The sequence below is a fragment of the Aotus nancymaae genome, unplaced genomic scaffold, assembly GCF_030222135.1.
Source record: "Aotus nancymaae isolate 86718 unplaced genomic scaffold, 86718_ANA_hifiasm-v0.15.2.pri h1tg000002l, whole genome shotgun sequence".
Lineage (NCBI taxonomy): Eukaryota > Metazoa > Chordata > Mammalia > Primates > Aotidae > Aotus > Aotus nancymaae.
The window spans coordinates 25527326-25547388 of record NW_026988413.1 but is presented as its reverse complement, the minus strand read 5'-3'; the positions used below and the strand labels follow the sequence as shown (position 1 = coordinate 25547388).

The 20063-nt window shown below is 53.5% G+C and overlaps 1 protein-coding gene across 2 annotated transcripts in view; it reads right to left on the bottom strand.

Annotated features, from left to right (window-relative positions):
* Window positions 1–19519, bottom strand: part of PODXL (podocalyxin like) — a 57615-nt gene extending 38096 nt beyond the window's left edge. For both annotated transcript variants that reach the window (XM_012474080.3, XM_012474081.3), the window contains exon 1: window positions 19423–19519. In XM_012474080.3, coding sequence (XP_012329503.2) covers window positions 19423–19498 — 76 coding nt within the window. In that variant the 5' untranslated portion in view covers window positions 19499–19519. The remainder of the gene's footprint in view (window positions 1–19422) is intronic.
* Window positions 19520–20063: the final 544 nt, after the last annotated feature.

The following is a 20063-nucleotide window of genomic DNA, read 5'->3' as shown; positions in this document are numbered from 1 at the left end:
TACGTGGTGTCAGGCTTTGTCTAGGAACCACCAGCCTGCCCAGGGAAGGGGCTGGGTTCTTCCTGAGCTGGAAGGAGCAGACTAACCTCCTTAAAATAATACCCTCCCCAGGGCCTCCTAATCCCTTGGCCTGCTACAGACCATGTGAATCCTGATCTGTCTGCCTGGGCGGGGTGCCCAGAGACAGCCAACCCACCGGCCAGCAGGCAGGCGAGGGCAGGGACAGTGCTGATGCCCAGCTACCTTCACTCACCTCACCTGCCCCAGATGGGCTCACAAACCAAAATCACCACCACAGGACAGCACCTGGGGGAGGTGGCAGAGCGGCCCCTCACCCCATCTTTAAGGTCAGTTTAAATGACCACATCCAAGACGTGATGCAGCCTCCACAGATACAGTGAATAGAGTGAGCTCTGCAGATGGAGACCTGGATGCCTATGTGAGTCGGGGACCTCTTTGGACCTTGGTTTCCTCATCTGTCAAGGGAGACACATCTGTCTTGGAACAAAATGAACATATTTTTAGGCCAGGCACAGCGACTCACACCTGTAATCCCAGCACATTGGGAGGCCAAGGCAGGCGGATCACCTGAGGGAGTTCAAGACCAGCCTGATCAACATGGAGAAACCCCGTCTCTACTAAAAAAAAAAAAAAAAAAAAAAATAGGTGTCACCTATTAAATGACACCTCCCAAGAGCAGTTTATCATCATGACTCTAAACTTAATACTGAGCAAATACTGAGGTCTTCCCATGTTGGCGGGACTCTGCGCTACATTCTTCATGCTTATGATCTCATTTGTCTCCAGCATCCTCTGAGGACATGTCTTTAAGATGTACCTTTTATTTTTAATCTTTTTAGAGACAGGGTCTTGCTCTGTCACCCAGGCTGGAGTACAGTGGCATGATCACGGTTCACTGCAGTTTCAACCTCCTCCTGGGCTCAGGTGATCCTTCCACCTCAGCCTCCCACGCAGCTGGTACCACAGGTGTGTACCACCACACCCAGCTATGTTTTTCATTATTCTGTAGAGATAGCAACAGGTTTTCACGATGTTGCCCAAACTGGTCTCAAAACTCCTGAGCTTAAGTGATCCTCCTACCTCAGACTCCCAAAGTGCTGAGATTACAGGAGTGAGCCACAGTGTCTGGCCTACTGTGTACCTCGTTCAGAAAAAGAGAGACAGACTAGCCCAGGGAAGGCCCCACCCCAGGTCAGAGAGCCAGATTCTAACCCAACTGTCCTGGAGATGAGTGTTCTACCCCGCACACCGATCACAGCGGGTCCAGACCCACGCAATTCTCAGCTGGCTCTGTCCCTGCTCCCAGGAGCACCTGCGACCTGTCCCCAGGCACACACACACTTCCAGAGCCAAAGCGCACGGACATTTGGCACGCCACTCTTCCCCTAGCAGTAAGTTCAAAAACAACCTTGGTAAATATTTTTCTGAGGGAGAACGTTGTCATTCCCACGCCACCTCCCGCCTCCTGCAGCCGTGAAAATAACCAGATGTGTATGGGTTTCTCAGTGGCCTCTGGAAACCTTCGCCAGGGCCCAGTGTCCACTCCTGGCCTAAAACAAACAAGGGCCCCAAGCCAGAGGGAAGTCCCGCATGTACGGCTGTGGGATATTCACCTCTGAAACGGACAGTGCGTCTGGGAACAGAGAGAGAAAGTTCTGTGAAATGGAGCCTGTCAATTTCCCAGGGAATGATCTGCTTCTGTCTGGTGGACACTGAAGGTTAAGGCAGCAAGTGCAGCTTTGCAAATTTCTATACTCTTGTGTTCTGTCCTGGAGAGCATGCTCCTCTTCCAGGAATAACACCTGCGTCCTTCTTGCTGCAGAGTAATTCACAGCAGGGCACGCTCCCCAGGCAAAATCCCAGACTAAATCTGTGCGTGCTGGGGGTGGGGCATGAGAAGGAGTGAAGGCTCTCCAACGGTCACCTGCTTACTCTGCAAAGCAGGGCAAGTAAAGCTAAAACTATCACCTAACTCTCTCGTTGGCCCAGGAGGTGGAAGAAAAAGCATGACTACCTCCCAGAGAACATACGATCCAAATTTCTCTGGTGGTTGATGACAGTGGAGCCTGTATCTTTTGGACAGGGAGTGGAGTGGAGATGGGGTGGAGGGGTGTTACTTAAAAAGAACAAACAGTCTGGGCGTGGTGGCCCATGCTTGTAATCCCAACACTTTGGGAGACCGAGTCAGGTGGATTAGGAGATCAGAAGTTCAAGACCAGCCTGGCCAACATGGTGAAACCCTGTCTCTACTAAAAATACAAAAATAGCTGGGTGTGGTGGCAGGCACCTGTAATCCCAGCAACTTGGGAGGCTGAGGCATGCTTGAACCCAGGAGGTGGAAGTTGGAGTGAACCGAGATCATGCCACTGCACTCCAGCTGGGCAACAAAGCAAGACTCCATCACAAAAGAAAAAAAAAAAAAAAGAACAAACAAACCAAGTAAGTGGCTATCATTAAACAATTGAGGACCGGTTCCTTCGTCCCCTGCCAGGGCCTTCGGGGAAAGTTAAAGGCCATGTTCCTTTTAAACAAAGCCAAGTCGTCATGGCCTTCCCTGCGTTTGAGACTTAAGAGTTCGTCAAGGAAGCTGGTTTCCTACGGGCACCGCCTAGGGAAGTGAATCAAAATCCCAGGCCTAGCCCCATTTGGAGCCAGGTGTCCAAACAGCTGAAAATTCATCCCCTAAAAGTAGTTTCATGACATCAGAGAGGGGGGACAGAAGGCATGCCTAAGTAAATGCACATGCGCACATGCACGCACGCGCACACACACACACACACACACACACATGTTCACAGCAGTGAATTCACAGCTCTTCTATTCCCAAGCAACTGGGAGCAAAATGTTTCCCTATGAAGTTTCACAGGTCAGGATAGGGGTCAGGTTTGCTTAGATCACACAAGATTGATTCTTAAGTCAGACTTGGGCTCCAAAAGGGGAGGAGGAGAGGAAAGCACCATGTCTTGCCCCCTGGCCCTCACTGGCTCCGTGCTCCCTTCTCTCTCTGCCCTCTTTACTGCATTTCCATCAGGCTACCCTGCAAGGTGGGTGCAGAGGCCCAGATGTCTAGGCCAAGTTCATTTGGCTACTCCCATGCCCAGAAAAAGAAAAGAAGGCAAGGCCAGGCACAGCGGCTCACACCTGTAATCCCAGCACTTTGGGAGGCTGAGGTGGGCCAATCATGAGATCAAGAGATCAAGACCATCCTGACCAACATGGTGAAACCTGTCTCTACTAAAAATACAAAAATAAGCTGGGTGTGGTGACACATGCCTGTAGTCCAAGCTACTTGGGAGGCTGAGGCAGGATAATCACTTGAACCCGGGAGATGGAGGTTGCAGTGAGCTGAAATCACACCACTGCACTCCAGCCTGGTGACAGAGCAAGACTCCGTCTCAAAAAAAAAAAAAAAGAAAGAGAGAAAAAGAAGCTTAATCCAAAGTGGAAAGGAGACTCATGCCTGTCTGTAATCCCAGCACTTTGGGAGGTTGAGGCACGAGGATCGCTTGAGCCCAGGAGTTCAAGACCAGCCTGAGCATATAGTGAGACCTCATCTCTTCAAATAATTTTTAAAATTAGCAAGGCATGGTGGCGCATGTCTGCGGTCCCAGTGACACAGGAAGCTGAGGCAGGAGGATCGCTTGAGCCCAGGAGGTCAAGGCTGCAGTAGGCCATGTTTGTGCCACTGTACTCCAGCCTGGGTGACAGAGGGAGACCCTGCCTCAACAACAACACATAAAGTGGAAAGGACTACCTGGAGCCTCAAGACATGACTCTAGGTAAAATCACCACCATCCTCCCACCTTGGATTTCCCATCTGGAAAGCGGGTACAGTGCCAGTCAGAACCTCCCTCCCTCTGGAGCATGGCAATAGTGCAGCTCCTAGGGAGAGGCACAGCTCCTAGGGTCACAGGATCCAGAGATCCCATCCCAGGAGCTGTTGCCTTTGTTTTTAGAGGCGGGGTCTCGCAATGTTGCCCAGGCTGAAGTGCAATGGCTATTCACAGGCGCCATCCCACTACTGATCAGCACGGGAGTTTTGACCTGCTCCGTTTCCAACCTAGGCTGGTTCACCCCTCCTTAGGCAACCTGGTGGTCCCCTGCTCCTGGTTGGTCACCATATTGATGCCAAATTTAGTGCAGACACCCGATCGGCATAGCGCACTACGGCCCAGAACTCCTGGGCTCAAGCGATCCTCCCACCTCAGCCTCTGAGTAGCCAGGACTACAGGCACGGGCCACCGTGCCCGGCACCTTTCTTGTTTTCCCTTACAGCCTAGTCTATGCTGGCACAAGGCCTAGAGATGCACAGCATGAGGAGCTGATGCCACCCCCAGAGCTGGATGCTGGGGTCAGGGCCAGGCTGGGGCTGAGTACACGGTGCTCTATGACCAGGGGCTGGGATGGTCTCTGCTTTTCTTTTTTTCATCAGCCAAATTTATGTTTTGAAGCCAGTGTTTTTTACTTTTTAAACGTTTATTATTTTCATATTTATTTAAAGATAGGGTGGGCCAGGCATGGTAGCTCACACGTGTAATCCCAGCACTTTGGGAGGCTGAGGTGGGTGGATCACGAGGTCAGGAGTTGGAGACCAGCCTGGCCAACATGGTGAAACCCCACCTCTACCAAAAATACAAAAATTAGCTAGCATGGTGGCACGTGTCTGTAGTCCCAGCTACACGGGAGGCTGAAGCAGAATTGTTTGAACCCGGGAGGCGGAGGCTGCAGTGAGCCGAGATCGCACCACTGCAGTCCAGCCTGGACGACAGAGCGAGACTGTCTCAACAAATACATAAATAAAAAGGCTCATGCCTGTAATCCCAGCACTTTGGGAGGCCAAGGCTGGCGGATCACCTGAGGTCAGGATTTCAAGACCAGCCTGACCAACATGGTGAAATTCCATCTCTACAGAAAATACGAAATTCACCAGATGTGATAGCACATTTCCTGTAATCCCAGCTACTTGGGAGGATGAGGCAAGAGAGTCACTTGAACCTGGGAGGCGGAGGTTGCAGTGAGCCGAGATCACGCCACTGTACAAGACCAGCCTGGGCAACAAGAGCGAAATTTTGTCTCAAAATAAATAAATAGATAAATAAATAAAATAAAGATAGGGTCTTATTCTGCCATCCTGGCTGGAGGGCAGCGGCACAATCAAAGCTCACTACAGCCTCTCAAACTCCTAGGCTTAGCGAGTAGTACCCACCTCAGCCTCCTAAGTAGCTGGAACTACAGGTGCACACCACCATGATTGGCTAACTGTTAAACTGTATGTAGAGACAGGGCCTCACTATGTTGCCCAGGCTGGTCTTGAACTCCTGGCTTCAAATGATCCTCCTACCCCAGCCTCCCAAAGTGCTGGGATTACAGGCGTGAACCACCATGCCAGGCCATCCCTTGTCCCCTGCTCTTTAAAAGCCACACAGGCATCACCTTCCTCTGCATCCCAGGGTCGTAATGTCAGAGCTAGAGAAACCCTCGATGTCATGTGATCTCAGCCCAACAAGTAGAGATGAGCAAGCAGTCAGAGGACCAGGTGCCGCCATGCCTTCTTTGGCATCTAGAACTGTGGTCCCCACTCATCTCCAATCCTGTGGGGCCTGAGTGCCCACATACGCCTGGCCCCAGCTGCTGCACCCCTCCTGGTTGATGGACAGGGAAGGGGAGGCATCTGACTTGCAGTGAGATGAAGAAAGGGCCAAGGCCAGCAAAACCCCCAGAGACCCCAGGACACCACAGGACACGTGCCCATGGCCCCCCTCACATTACCCAGGAATCCATGGTGTCCCTGCCTGTCCCCAGAAGCCAAATGCATGAGAACAGCCCCCTCCAGCCTTCCCCAATGGCTCAGAACATCCACACTGTCCAGCTAGGTTCCCTCTGCAGATGCAGCCACACACACCCCTCAGTCCTATGACGCTAGCAGTCCTGGGGCCGAAATCACCCAGCTTTAGACCATGGGAAATACTAAACAGGAAGGCCCCTGAGAGTCACTGGGTCTGCTCTGCATTCACCGATGAGGAAACTGATGCCTGCAAGGAGGACAGTGGGTTGTGTCTGGACAGAGCATCTCTTTCTTTTGCAAACCCGTTTTCCTTTTCTCCCCACTCCTCAGCTCAACACCCAACTCAGATGGCCCCTGCTGGGTTTCTTCACCATGCCTGCCACCACCCCTGTGCACACATGCCACACCCACACATGAACACCCAGAACTTAACTGACAGGAGGCCCCAGGGCCAGTTATAGTGGGCATGTGAACACGATTGCCCTAGAGTGCCTGTAGCATTGAGAGATGTGATTCTGTGTGAACAGGACCAGACTTCCAGATTCACCCAGGGCTGGAAAGCTGGAGAATTTCCCTGCCTAAGTGCAACCTCCATTGGATGCAGAGTCAGGCTCCCAGCCTGCCCTTCCCCAGAAGCTCATCCACAGCACAAGCTCTCTAGAACCCAGGCCACAGAGAAGCAAAACCCAGGATGGCTTCAGGACGAGAAGCAACTTTTTGCATGGTGCTCTCGGGGCCTCCAGACGGGGGAGGTCTAGGCAGCAGTCAGGACAACACAGGCCTGGGGAGGGAGCACCAGGGCCCAGCGCCCCCCCCACCCCACCCCTGCACGCCCTACATCATGCTAGGCAGCGCCCCCTAGGGCGGAGTGCAGCGCTGCATCTGGCTGAGCAACAAGCATCTTCCCTCATTGTCTCACCTGTGAGTAGTGCCTTAGGTGCCAGCTGGAGTTGAAAAATCACATGTAAGCTGGTGGCTTAACAAACAAGCACACAACCCCCTCAGCCACCAACTCCTAGGAACAGTGACAGCATGAAGGTGGATGAGACCCAGGCACCCAGCAGGCCCCGTTCAGCCAGAACTGTCCGTGAGCCACTCTGACAGTGCTGGCTACCAGAACGCCCTGGAATCCCCTTCTCCAAGCTGCTGGAGCAGGACGACAGGATGACAGGATGACGGGACTCAGGATCTGGAACAGCGCCGTGATGCTGTCAGGGTCAGGGACGCAAAGCAGCAGGGGGCAGAGGCACAACAGGAAAGAGCCAGCCGCAGGCAACCGGCAAACAATGTCTGCCCCCATCTCCGCAGAGAGATCAAATGACAAAAACACACATTTCCATAGTTCTTTCAACAGAGCCTCCGACTTCTGGCTGAGAAGCGACACCACTGCAAACACTCGAGGGGCCACCAGCCTTGAATGTAAGTTGTTCCCAATGGACTCTGGTGCAAGCAGCCTTCAAACTGGCCACGACCTGCCATGTCATTTCCTATAAATCCCCTAAGGTCAGAGGGCCCTCTGAGGTTTCATTTTCTTATTTTGGAGGGGGGTGATGGAGTCTCCCTCTGTCACCAGGCTGGAGTGCAGTGGCGCGATCTCGGCTCACTGCAACCTCCACCTCCCGGGTTCAAGCAATTCTCCTGCCCTAGCCTCCTGAGTACCCGGGATTACAGGCACCCGTCACCACGCCTGGTTAATTGTTGTATTTTTAGTAGAGACAGGGTTTCACCATGTTGGTCAGGATGGTCTCAAACTCCTGACTTCAGGTGATCCGCCCGCCTCAGCCTCCCAAAGTGCTGGGATTACAGGCGTGAGCCACCACTGCGCCTGGCCTGAGGTTTCATTTTCATTTCAGCTAGACACACATGGGTGTGTTTTTATAGTTAATGCTTTTCCAGCTTGGTCTTTACATAGGAGTGTCTGGGCTTTAGAACTCAAAGTCCCACATCCCAAGATCACCTGTTAATACTGGGTAAACTGGGACAGTTGGTCACTCTACCCTCACAACAGTATTTCCCCCAAAATATCCTGAGGAAACACGAGTGTTTTGCAAGATGTCAATTGATGTTCTACTAAAAAGAGGACGCCAGAAAGGAAATTGTCCCATGGTTAAAGTATGCTTGGGGAATGATGGGTTAAAAAAGGTAATAAGTAATTCCCCTTAGAGGACATTTCAAAGCATGTAAGATCATAATGTATTTTGACCTTCTAAGAAGGGAAATGTATTCATTTTATTAAATATTCATTGAGAGCATAACTATTAAAATCTCGAGGACTACAAAGTGTTCATGCTGGATGGTGTGGAATGCAGCCTGCTTTATAGAATATAAAAGTTAAAAAACCCCATATGGTGCTAGCCCAGATTTACCATGTGGGTAAACTGAGGCACAGAGCAACGCCCCCAAGGCAGATCTGTGAGTACTTCCTACCTTCCCTTCCTATCTTCCTCCCACCTTTTGTCCTTGTGAGGAAATACTCCTTTCCTTAATTGCTGGGTTGTAGCCCCATGCACCTCCCCCAGGCCCTCCCTTTCCTGAGAAGGAAAATGTAGAGCTGGCCAGAGAGAGATCAACATAGTGCTTCACCACCTAGTTCGATGGTGTCAAGAGGAATTTGGTGCAAGCACTAGGGTAGGCTCAGGGTTGGAGGATCTGAGAAAGGAAAGTGAAAGGGAGACTCGGATCCCAGGGCTAGGAGGGAGTGTACAGTGGGCGTGGCCAGGAGCTGATTAGCCAATCACAAGAGCATTTATCCAGGTGGAGAGCCAGGAGGTGGAAGACTGATTAAACTGTGTAGCTAACCACCTCAGCGGCTCCCAGAGATCAGGGTGCAGGTGGCTGCAGAAAGCCTGTTTTCGGCTAGGCACGGTAGCTCACGCCTATAATTCCAGCACTTTGGGAGGCCGAGGTGGACATATCACTTGAAGCCAGGAGTTTGAGACCAGCCTGGCCAACATGGGGAAACCCTCTCTCTGCTAAAAACCGAAAAATTAACCAGGTGTGGTGACAGGCACCTGTAATCGGGGGAGGCTGAGGTCAGAGGATCACTTGAACTCAGGAGACACGGTTGCAGTGAGCCAAGATTGTGCCACTGCACTCCAGCCTGGGCGACAGAGTGAGACCCTGTCTCCCCCAAAAAAGTGCTTTGACTGAAAGCCCCAAAGTGAAGGGCAGTGGCCCTTAGGGCTGGGCTGAGGAGCACCAGGCAGGAACAGGAAGGCAGGGCTGGCCATGTCAACTGCTTCTTAGCTAAGCCCACCGTGGCCACCTTTATCTGGAACTGCCATCTGAAACTAACCCCACCTCCCTGCACCCGCACCCCCAGCCTGAGTAAGGGAAGGGACTTGAAGAAGAAAGCCTGGCCCTGTGATGTCACAGGACGCTGCTCTAGCATGGTGTGGTGGGTAGGGTAACAGGGTATGTTGACTCACACCTCATGCTGGGCTCGGGCTGACGCCAATACAAAAAATAAAATCAACATGTGTGGATGCTTTCTGCATATCAGACGGCACCACCTACATGATTTTTTTTTTTGAGACAGAGTCTAGCTCTGTCGCCCGGGGTAGAGTACAGTGGTACAATTTTGGCTCACTGCAACCTCTGCCTCCCAGGTTCAAGCGATTCTCTTGCCTCAGCCTCCCGAGTAGCTGGGATTACAGGCGCCCACCACCACGACCAGCTAATTTTTTTTGTATATTTAGTAGAGACAGGGTTTCACTGTGTTGGCCAGGCTGGTCTTGAGCTCCTGACCTTGTGATCTGCCTGCCTCAGTCTCCCAAAGTGCTGGAATTACAAGCATGAGCCAGCACGCCCGGCCTTACATGATCGTATTTAGGCCTTGCTGTGGAGGAGGGCACAATACCTATTTTCCCTCCGGAGAAGCCCAGGTCAAGGAACAAGACTGAAATCCCAAGCCTAGCAAGTGTTGAAGCTGTGGCTAAATCCAAGCCTCTTAGCTGCAGAGGAGTCTAGGACATCGGCAGAAATTTCTGTTTTTCTTCTCTTCACCATCACAGCAAAACATTTTTGTCAAAGGAATTTTTTTTTTTTTTGAGATGGAGTCTCGCTTTGTGGCCCAGGCTGAAGTGCAGTGGCGTGATCTCAGCTCACTGCAACCTCCTCCTCCCAGGTTCATGTGATTCTCCTGCCTCAGCCTCCTGAGTAGCTGGGACTACAGGCACACGCCACCACGCCTGGCTAATTGTATTTTTAGTAGAGACGGGGTTTCACCATGTTAGTCAGGCTAGTCTCGAACTCCTGACCTCGTGATTTACCCTCCTTGGCCTCCCAACATGCTGGGATTAAAGGTGTGAGCCGCGGGCGCCCGGACCGTCAAAGGAATTCTTATGTAGATCTATCATACAGAACAGTCAACGGTAGGCCTTTGTGAAGAGGGTGGACGTAAAACTCCCTGCAAATTGGCCTCCTCTTCATTTTCCTCTCTAGATATGCACCCCAAGCCCTAGGTGGCCCCCACAGCAGCTCGCAGAATACCTCCCGCAGGTTTCAAAGCCACTGGCCCCAGCGGCTGCTGCCAGTGAAGTCTCATAGCCCAAACCCCTAAGACAGTATCTTCTTGGCCCTGCACTCACCCACTCTGAATGAAGTGAGAGGGAGACATGGGGAAAAGAAACACTTCTTCCCTATCCACAGGCCAGTGGGAGAACCTACATCTTCCCACTACCTACCCTGGCCAAGGCCTGGCTCATAGGGGTCTTGGGACACCTCAGCTCCCTGTTGCAGCTCAAGACCCGATTAGGAAGGAGACAAGTTTATTTGTGCATTACCAGGAATTGCTCCTCAGGAGTAGAAGGCTACAGCCACGTAACCGGAGGGCTAGGCGGGACCAGACTGCCTGAGAGGCATGTTTCACTTGTGTAGAGGCGAAGCTGATCTGACTGGCAAGGTGAGGATGGAGGGCTGCTACAGAGAAGCCCAAGGTTGGCAGGGACTGCTTCTGCAGTAGCATTTGCTAGTTGCCTGCTCCAAATATCCATTCTCTGCTTCTTTTTGTTTGTTTTTTTGAAACGGAGTTTTGCTCTTGTTGCCCAGGCTGGAGTGCAATGCTGTGATCTCGGCTCACCGAAACCCCTGCCTCCTGGGTTTAAGCGATTCTCCTGCCTCAGCCTCCCGGGTAGCTGGGATTATAGGTACCTGCCACCACGCCTGGCTAATTTTTGTATTTTAGTAGAGACAGGGTTTCTCCATGTTGGTCAGGTTGGTCTCGAACTCCCGACCTCAGGTGATCCACCCGCCTTGGCCTCCCAAAGTGCTGGGATTACAGGTGTGAGCCACTGCGCCCAGCCTCTGCTTCTTCTTTGTAACTGAACCACTGTTTTTGTTAGACAATTGGGTGCCTGAAATAAAAATTACTCTTCCCTAAGTTCTGTTTCCTGCCTCCCTTTCAGCTAGAGTGGCCACATGCTAACTTCTGTTCAATAAAATGTAACTGAAGTGTCACATGGTTTCTGGGAGGTGCATTCAAAAGGAACCACATGCTTCTTGTTCCTTCCTTCTTCCTGATGGCTGGAACCCCAGCAGCCACCTTGGACCATGAGACCACATGTGAATGGTGACAGAACCACCATACCAGCCCTCTGTACTTCAATGATATGAGTGAGACATAACTGATGCCTGTCTTATTTAATCCACTACTTCTTTTTAGTTGCCATGAGCAGCCAAATCAAGTTCAACACTTTGGGAGACTAAGGCGGGTAGATCACGAGGTCAGGAGTTCAAGACCAGACCAACCAACATGGTAAAACTCTGTCTCTACTAAAAATACAAAAATTAGCTGGGGGTGGCGGCGCATGCACCTGTAATCCCAGCTACTCAGGAGGCTGAGGCAGGAGAATCGCTAACAAACAGAAGCCCTGATCCTCAGCTGAAGGATCCTTTGGGTGGGGACAGCACAGGAGACAGATGCTGCTGCACCTCCCACAGCTACCCCCTGCTTCCTACCAGGAGTCCCCGCTCCCTCCTGCCCACATGCCTGCTCTCCCAGGACCCAGGGCCAGCCCCCACCTGCCACCTCCTTCTGGAATCAGGTTAAGAGCCTTAACTTGTTGGAGAGCTGCCAGCTTAACAGGCTGGCAGTCAGGACGTTAAGTTCCAAGCCAGCCCTGCCACCCACACACTAACCCACTCATTCGGCCAATATTTATGGAACAGCTACTTTGTGCCAAGTGCTATTCTAGATGCTGGGGCTACAGCTCTGAAGAACGGAAGTGCCTGCCCTCATGGAACTTACAGTCTAATGGGGGAGAGCCAGACAGACAAAGCAAGGAACATACATCAGGTGACGAGTGCTGTGGAGAAAATAAAGGTGCGTAGGGGGAAAAGGGTGTGCTAGGGGGAGGTGGTTTCTAAGCAGAACAGCCCCAGAAGTCCTCTTTGAGAAGGTAGTATTCATGGGGAGAGCTGAAGTGAGGGAGTGAACCACATACATATTTGGCAGAAGAGCTGGTTGTGTGACCTACTGCAAGTCCCTGCATCTATGCTTCAGTTTCCCCTCTCTGAAATGGTCTGTGAGATAAAGGTTATCCAAAGGCAAGCTACCCCAGCTGGAGGGCTCTGTGGTTCCAATCGGTTTGCTGGGAATAGGCTGGCATGGGAACCTGGCTGGATACAAAGGGCCTCAGTCCTCAGGCAGAGCTCCATGAATTTCAGGTAAGAAGGAGCTGTGGCTTCAGCCTCACACACAGCCAATACGTTCAAGAATTACAGAGTGCACTCCTCACCGGCTTCACTGCTGTCCCTTCTACCTGACCAGGGTCAGGTAGCTGGAAGGTAAGAGATCAGACAGCTTAGACCCCTGTCAGTCCACACATCCCTAGGGGCCTGGCTCTGGGAGGCCCCTGCACCCCAATCCAGGGGTCAGAAAGCATGCCTCTCTCAGCCGCTGCTTGGAATTCTCTTCCCCCTGAGCGGAGGCACACCGCCTTCCGGCCATGACAATTGGCGGACGAGGTGCCACCCTGCACCCTGGCCCTGGGAAGTGTGAGGTGGCTGACCCAAGGGGAATAAGGCTACAAAGGAAGAGAGGGTGGTGGTGGTGTGTGTTGGGGAAGGGGGTGGGGATGGTGGGAGGTGGCCCTTAGCTGAGGGTCTGTACTTGCTGCTGCTCCATTGGTTCAGGGTGGGGCCAGGACTCAGAGACAATGCAAGAACTTGGGATACAGGAGACATGGGCAGGGGGCCACTGATGAATCTACAGCTGAACACTGCATTTTGTGCAGCCAGCTATCCTGCAATCATTTCTTTCTTTCTTTCTTTCTTTTTTTTAGTAGAGATGGGGTTTCTCCATCTTGGTCAGGCTGGTCTTGAACTCCCAACCTCAGGTGATCTGCCCACTTCGGCCTCCCAAAGTGCCGGGATTACAGGTGTGAGCCACTGCACCCAGCCCCGCAAACATTTCTTAACCACCTAGTTGGCTAGAGGCCATGGACATGACAGGGGGTCCTCGGCCAGTGGGCCAGTGACAAACATAGACAGGCACAATGCATGGTGGCCAGTGCTATGGCACAGTATTCCAGGTACCCTTAGGAGCCTAACTCTTAAATAGCAAAGTGGTCCCAAGCCTCAGTTTACCCTGATGGCAGAGGGGTGGGGAGAGAGATGTGTGCACAGTATAGGTTTGTCACCATCCTAAAAATCCTTTTTAAAGGGGCTTTTGGCCAGGCATGGTGGCTCACGCCTGTAATCCCAACACTTTGGGAGGCCAAGGTGGGCAGATCACTCAAGGTTAGGCATTCAAGACCAGCCTGGCCAACATGGTGAGACCCTGTCTCTACAAAAATTAGCCGGATGTGGTGGCACATGCCTATAATCCCAGCTACTTAGGAGGCTGAGGCAGGAGAATGTCGTGAATCTGGGAGGCAGAGGTTGCAGTAAGCTGAGATCGTGCCACTGCACTCCATCCTTGGCGACAGAGCAAGACTCCATTTCAAAAAAAAAAAATGCCGATGCGGCTCACGCCTATAATCCCAGCACTATGGGAAGCTGAGGTGGGCCTTTCTTGTCCCTATATCTCCTTCCTACCCAAGACCTTCTCTCTTTCCTTGCCTTGATCGCCAGGCTTCCTGCATGGCTTGTCTGTACTCAGTGTCTATTTTCTTATTTTCTCCCACTCTTGCTGGTATCTTTTCAGCCTCCAGTGATCTGGTGTCTGCTGCCCTGCCAGCCCTTCCTGGATCACGAGGTCAAGGGATCAGACCATCCCGGGCAACAGAGTGAAATTCCGTCTCTACTAAAAACATAAAAATTAGCCAGGCATGGTGGTGGGTGCCTGTAATCCCAGGCTGAGGCAGAAGAATCGCTTGAACCATGGAGGGGGAGGTTGCAGTGAGCCAAGATCGAGCCACTACACTCCAGCCTGGCGACAGAGCGAGACTCTGTCCATAATAATAATAATAATAATAAAGAGGCTTTGGTGAGTTTTTCCAATTCCCAGGAGGGAATCAGCACTGAAAGGGCTGAGTTCTATTCTGGTATCTACAGCTGACACGCATGCACACGTGCACATGCCCATCTCCTGGGAAGCCATCTATTGGGAGTCACTGGGAACTTGGGCAAATGAACCCACGTCCCCGGTCTGCAATCCCCCATCTGAAACATAAGCAGGTTGTAGTAGATGATTTCCAGAAGGCTCCCCAGCTCTAGAATTCTGTGTCCTATGATTTTCTGGCTCATTTAGAAGTGGTGTGGAAAGTTCCCTTTGCCAGCTGAATTCCACATGGCACAGCCCGCAGGCTGCCTACTTGAAGCAGTTGTATGGCAAGTGTTACTGCAAATATGAAGAGGCTCCTTTAAAGGATCCTCTGTGTCAATTTTCTTGAAGGCTTTTCTTACAGAGAATGTCTCCATCATGTGGCCTGTGTAGGCTGGGAGTCACTGTCCCGGATCTGCTATATCACTTGATATCCTTTTTTGTTTGTTTGTTTGAGACAGAGTTCTGCTCTTGTTGCCCAGGGCTGGAGTGCAGTGGTGCGATCTCAGCTTACCGCAACCTCCACCTCCCAGGTTCAAGCGATTGTCCTGCCTCAGCCCCGAGAGTAGCTGGGATTACAGGCACCTGCCACCACGCGCAGCTAACATCACTTGATTTCTTAACAGCCCCATAGAGCAAACAGGACACATGACAAAGAGAGAACCCTCCAACTTCGCCCATGTTCCTGGGTCCGGGACACAATAGGAAACCCTGCCAGCTGAGCTCCCTGCCCTGGTTCATGCCCAGTGGGTGCAAACAGGAAATGAGTCCAGAGCTGGGTAAAGAGCTCCTGGCTGAGGTCCGATGAAAGTGTCCAGGCAGGCTCAGGCTGGTGCGTAAGGATGGGCTGGGCAATGGCAGTCTTTTTCTCTGATGATGCAGACATGGCTTCCATTTCGGCTAGAGCAAAGCTTGCATTAGCAGCCCTGAAGAGGGCCCCTGCCTCAAAGGGTGTGAAGACGCAGCCCGTCCCAGGATAGGAGTCATCTAAGTCCTCTCCCGAGAAGTCCAGTGAACTGTAGACACGGGTCCTCCCACTTCCCCTAAGAGTGAAGAGCTCTGAGCTAAGTGCTGAGCCAGCCCCACAGCAGCCACCTGCGTCACAGGGGTCACCAGCCCCCACAGAAGCTGCCTTAACCCCCAGCAGTTGCTCCCACCAGCTCTGGCTGCTGGAGAACAAGCCCACTGGCCAGACATCCCTTCCCAAGTTGCAAACTGGCTTGGGGGCTCCCCTTCGAGGTAGGCTGGAGCCAGGGCTGAGGCCAGCTCCCCTCAGTTCCACAGTCCAGAGTATCCCAAGCAACTGCTCAGCGCCAGGTGCTGGGCTAGGCCTTGGAGGTGGCAATGAGTATATTGCTGGCCCCTCAACAGGCTCACTGCATGGTGGGGGAGACACACAGATCATGGAACACCCCTGGGTTCTCCCTAGGAAACCAGGGAAAGCGTCTCAGCAGAGACAATGCATGATGGTGGCTAGGAGTGGCGCCCCCCCCCGCCCACATTCCCCCACCCCATCCCTGGGCACCTTGTTTTTATTCCTTGAGTCAGGGTCTCCCTCTGTTGCCCAGGCTGGAGTGCAGTGGCGTGATCTCGGCTCACTGCAACCTCCGTCTCCCAGGTTCAAGCAATTCTTTTGCCTCAGCCTCCTGAGTAGCCTTGACTACAGGTGTGTGCCATTACCATGCCGAGCTAATAATGTTTTTTTGCTTTTTAGCAGAGGCAGTCTTACTAGGTTACCCAGGCCAGTCTCAAACTCCTAGGCTCAAGCAATCCTCCCACTTGGCCTCCCAAAGCTGCTGGGATTCCAGGGTGAGTGGCCACACCCTGCCGCCATGGAACTTGCTCTTCTCTCCCGCTCTGAGAGCTGATCTCCTCCCTAAAGCCTTCCTTCCAGCCTTTCACTGACCCCATCTCAAGAACCACCATCACAGATTCCCGCCCTCCACCCCACCAGTCCCTCATCTGCATCTCCCCCTACATGCTACAGTTCATAGAGCCTCAGTCACACTCAACTGACCCTTTTAATTTTAAAATCCCTATGTGAAAACCCCACCTCCTTCAGGAAGCTTTCTCCAGACCACCCCTTCCAAATCTTACCACTCTTTCAGCGATGCCTCCCTCTCCCCGACAGAGTGGCACTGGGGCTTCAGTTTTTATTACCATACATCCACTGATACCCACAAACATTAGCAGAATTCCAATGCCTGGGGGGGTCCCTTAAACCCACCAGCTGAGTGTTTTCACCCCACCAAGCTGCTTTTCTGTTGTCCAGAATTCATCCATTCAGTATTAGATTGAGAGCACTGAATCAGCCTGTTATTTTGGCACCTGAGGAACACGGAACCCCAGATATCTTATCATGGTGGTACTAGAGGTCTCTATGGTTCTTTTATTCTATCTCACAAACAAGGAAACTGAGGCACAGAGGCATGATTTACCATCGTGGTTCTACCAAATGGTTATCAAACCAAAAAGCACTGAAAAGGGGTCTGATGAATTGTCCGGCCCCTAAGGTGAATGCTTTCTCTGCTGTAGGCTGCATGATCTGCCCATATTAGAAGGTTAGCTGGAGGAGAAGGGTGGGAATGGACCTGTCTGGGGATAATTCCTTTGTTACAGAGACTCGAGCAATAAATCTTTCTTGCTTTGAACCAAATCAGAGAATTCAGCAGGTGGGGGGCAGTGTTTACGCTATTCCTGATGACAGCAGCCCAGGCAGCCACACCTTAAGAAGAACAGAAGAGCCGGGCGCGGTGGCTCACGTCTGTAATCCCAGCACTTTGGGAGGCCAAGGCAGGCAGATCACCAGGTCAGGAGCTCAAGACCAGCCTGAACAACAAGGTGAAACCCCACCTTTGCTAAAGAGACAAAAAAATTAGCTGGGCGTGGTGGCACGTGCCTGTAATCCCAGCTACTTGGGAAGCTGAGGCAGGAGAAATTGCTTGAAACCGGGAGCCGGAGATTGCAGTGAGCCAGAGATTGCAGTGAGCCAAGATGGTGCCACTGGGCTCCAGCCTGGGTGACAGAGCAAGACTCTGTCTCAAAAAAACCAAAAAAGGACAGAAGATGAAACTGGCCTTACTGAGTCCCTAGAGGATAGTGTAAAATGCACCGTAGCTACTGAGCAGACCAAGTTTGCCATGCACCCTCCCACAAGCCTTTTCTAGCCTCAATATATGCAAATCATCACCATCATCATCATCATCGTCCCCCCACCCCCAACTTAGCACTTATGCACTTTTCTAAGTGCTTCCCGACAGTGCTGCATGTTGGAATAAGCGCGGTGCTTGGACAGGCCAAGTTACTTGCTGGTTAGGGCAGGCACTGTATGGTCATTTTTGTTTGCCACATACCAAGCTTCTACCATATGCATGCCCCGTGCTAGGCTAGAAGTGGTGCTTCATGGAAGTGACATGGTTTCTGGCAGTGCCCAGGTGTCAGGAAAGACGGTCCCATCCTTGAAGCCAGCAGTGAGCTAGAGTAGGTGCGTTGCCCACTGGTGGTTTAGGAACACTTCCTTTTAGGGCAGAACAGTAAGGGTCTGGTCTCACAGCACCTCCCACTCCTCAAAGAAAGGGGGGCTCAGCTTCCTTAAGCTCAGAAGCACTAGGGACTAACCCCTCTTTCCTGACACAGCCCAGTGCCCTTCTGGGTGGTTCTAAGAGGCTTCCCAACAAAAGGGTCGTGTGAAGGCCCACCCTGAAGTCCGGCTGACCCCAGAGTAGGGCTGAGGAGTGCCACCACACTCCGACGTCATCTCAACCCTGGATGTCGTGTGGCAGCTCTTCTGTGACTGCCACCCTGAAAGCTGTTCTGACTATCCCTCACACTGCAGCCCCTCTTCCAGGTACACGCACCCTTCCCCTGCCGGAGTGCCCTTCCCTGTCCTAGTCAAGCTGGTGGAGTCTCCCACCAGCCACGAGAGGATGTCCAAGCCTGCCTGCTCCCTGAGTGCCAGCCCCTGCCCACTACTAAAGGTTTCCTGTGGTGCAGAGGAGAGACTGTGCTGCCCTCCCATCTCCCCTGGCCCCTTAGAGTCCAGTCCCAAACTGCCAGCACCTGCTCGCGGCAGTCCCTTCCCTGTCTGTGCGTCCCGCAGTCCTCCTGGCCCTAGGGTGAGTACACCACCTCCACTCTTTCTCCCTGCAGACACATACTCAGGTGGGCAAGAGAGAATGAGAAATGCACCTCTCTCCTGGGGCCGAACTGACTCCTGCTGTTCCTAGGTGCTTAGTGACACCCGCTCTGGTTGAGTTTGCAGCCATCGCCTATCCCCACAAAGAGAAAGAGTAACATTTCGCCTTAAGAAGAAACAGGGAGGGGATGTTTCTGAGGTGCAGCTCTATTTCATGAGAGACAGGTGCAGTTTCTAAGGTGGGTCTAAAACGCAGCCCAATCCTCTTCTACCAGAGAGAAGTTCCCGTTTGCACAAGAGGGTTAGAAGGGGGTCTCACCATCGTGGCCACGACCTAAGAAGGGATTGCTTTGGCGACACGGAGGTAAGACCCCCGCTCAACCAAGTGACTCTGGGGCTGTGGAAGGTCCACTTACATCCCTCTACCTGCCCCAGAACGGACTCAGGGGGTTGAGCCTGCACACATGCCTTGGAAAAACCTCTCTGCAAACGGTTAAGCACATTGCCCGCGTGGGCCGTGTCTGGAGGCTTGTCACCTGCTTCAGGGACTTCCCCGGGAGCTTCTCGCCTGCCGCTTTGCTTAGAATTAACGGATACACAATACGGCCCCTCATTACCTCCAACACGAAGCAAAGGTGTATTCAGACGCCGAGGGTCCCGCAGAAGCGTGGAGCCTCGCGGTGCCCTGTTTCCCTTTTCTTTCCCAGCAAACCCACTTAGCACCGGCGCGCCCCTGTCTGCCCGGGCCGAATCCACCGCCTACTCCTCCCGAGTGGAGACTGGAGACGAATCCACGCTCGGGCCCTGCACCTGCCGCGTTGTGGAGTTTGGAGGGGGCGTGGATGGTGCAAGGTCAGGGCCCCGTGTGTGGACCCTGGGGTAGCAGGGCTGCTCCGGGTCGGACCACGCGGCGCGCTGGGCTTCCCTTTAGCCCGGACGGGCAGGGGGCGCAAGGGCACAGTAGGGGTCCCGGCGGAGCCCGGGCAGGCCACTCACTATTCTGGGAGAGCGACAGCGACGGCGGCGGCGGCAGCAGCAACAGCAGCGCCGAGAGCACCAGCGCACAGCGCATCGTGTCTCGCCTCGAGGCCAGGAGCAGGTGGCTGCAGGGTGAGCGGAGGGTCCGAGCGTCCGGGTGGTGGGAGCGTGGGTGCCGCTCAGGTAGGCCTGTGGGTGGCTCCGGCGGCCCGGCGGTGGCCCGGGGCTCCCGAGTCGCGCTGCGGCGGCCCTTCTTCCCTGCTGCTGCCGCAGAGCCAAGCTGGGGCGCACAGCCAGCGGCAGAAGAGCGGCGGCAGCTGCTGCGTCCTGGGCGGCGTCTGCGCGGCTGCGGCCCCACTGGCGGCTGCGGCTACTCCCGGCCCGTCCCGTCCGCGCCGGCCCCCGCCCCCGTCCCTCCCCCCGCTGGCTCCCTCTAGTTCTCCCCCTCCCCCTCCCCCTCTCTCTTCCCCTCCCTCTCCTCCAGAAGCCCGCCCGCGGCGGCGGCGGCCCGGCCGGGCGGGGCCGGGGCTGGGCGGGCACTGGGCCGTGAACAATGAGCAGAGGAGGAAACTCCGCCCGGGAGCGCCGCGGGCGGGAGGCCGGGCGGGCGGGAGGCCGGGCGGGCGGGAGGCCGGGCGGGCGGGAGGCCGGGCGGGCGG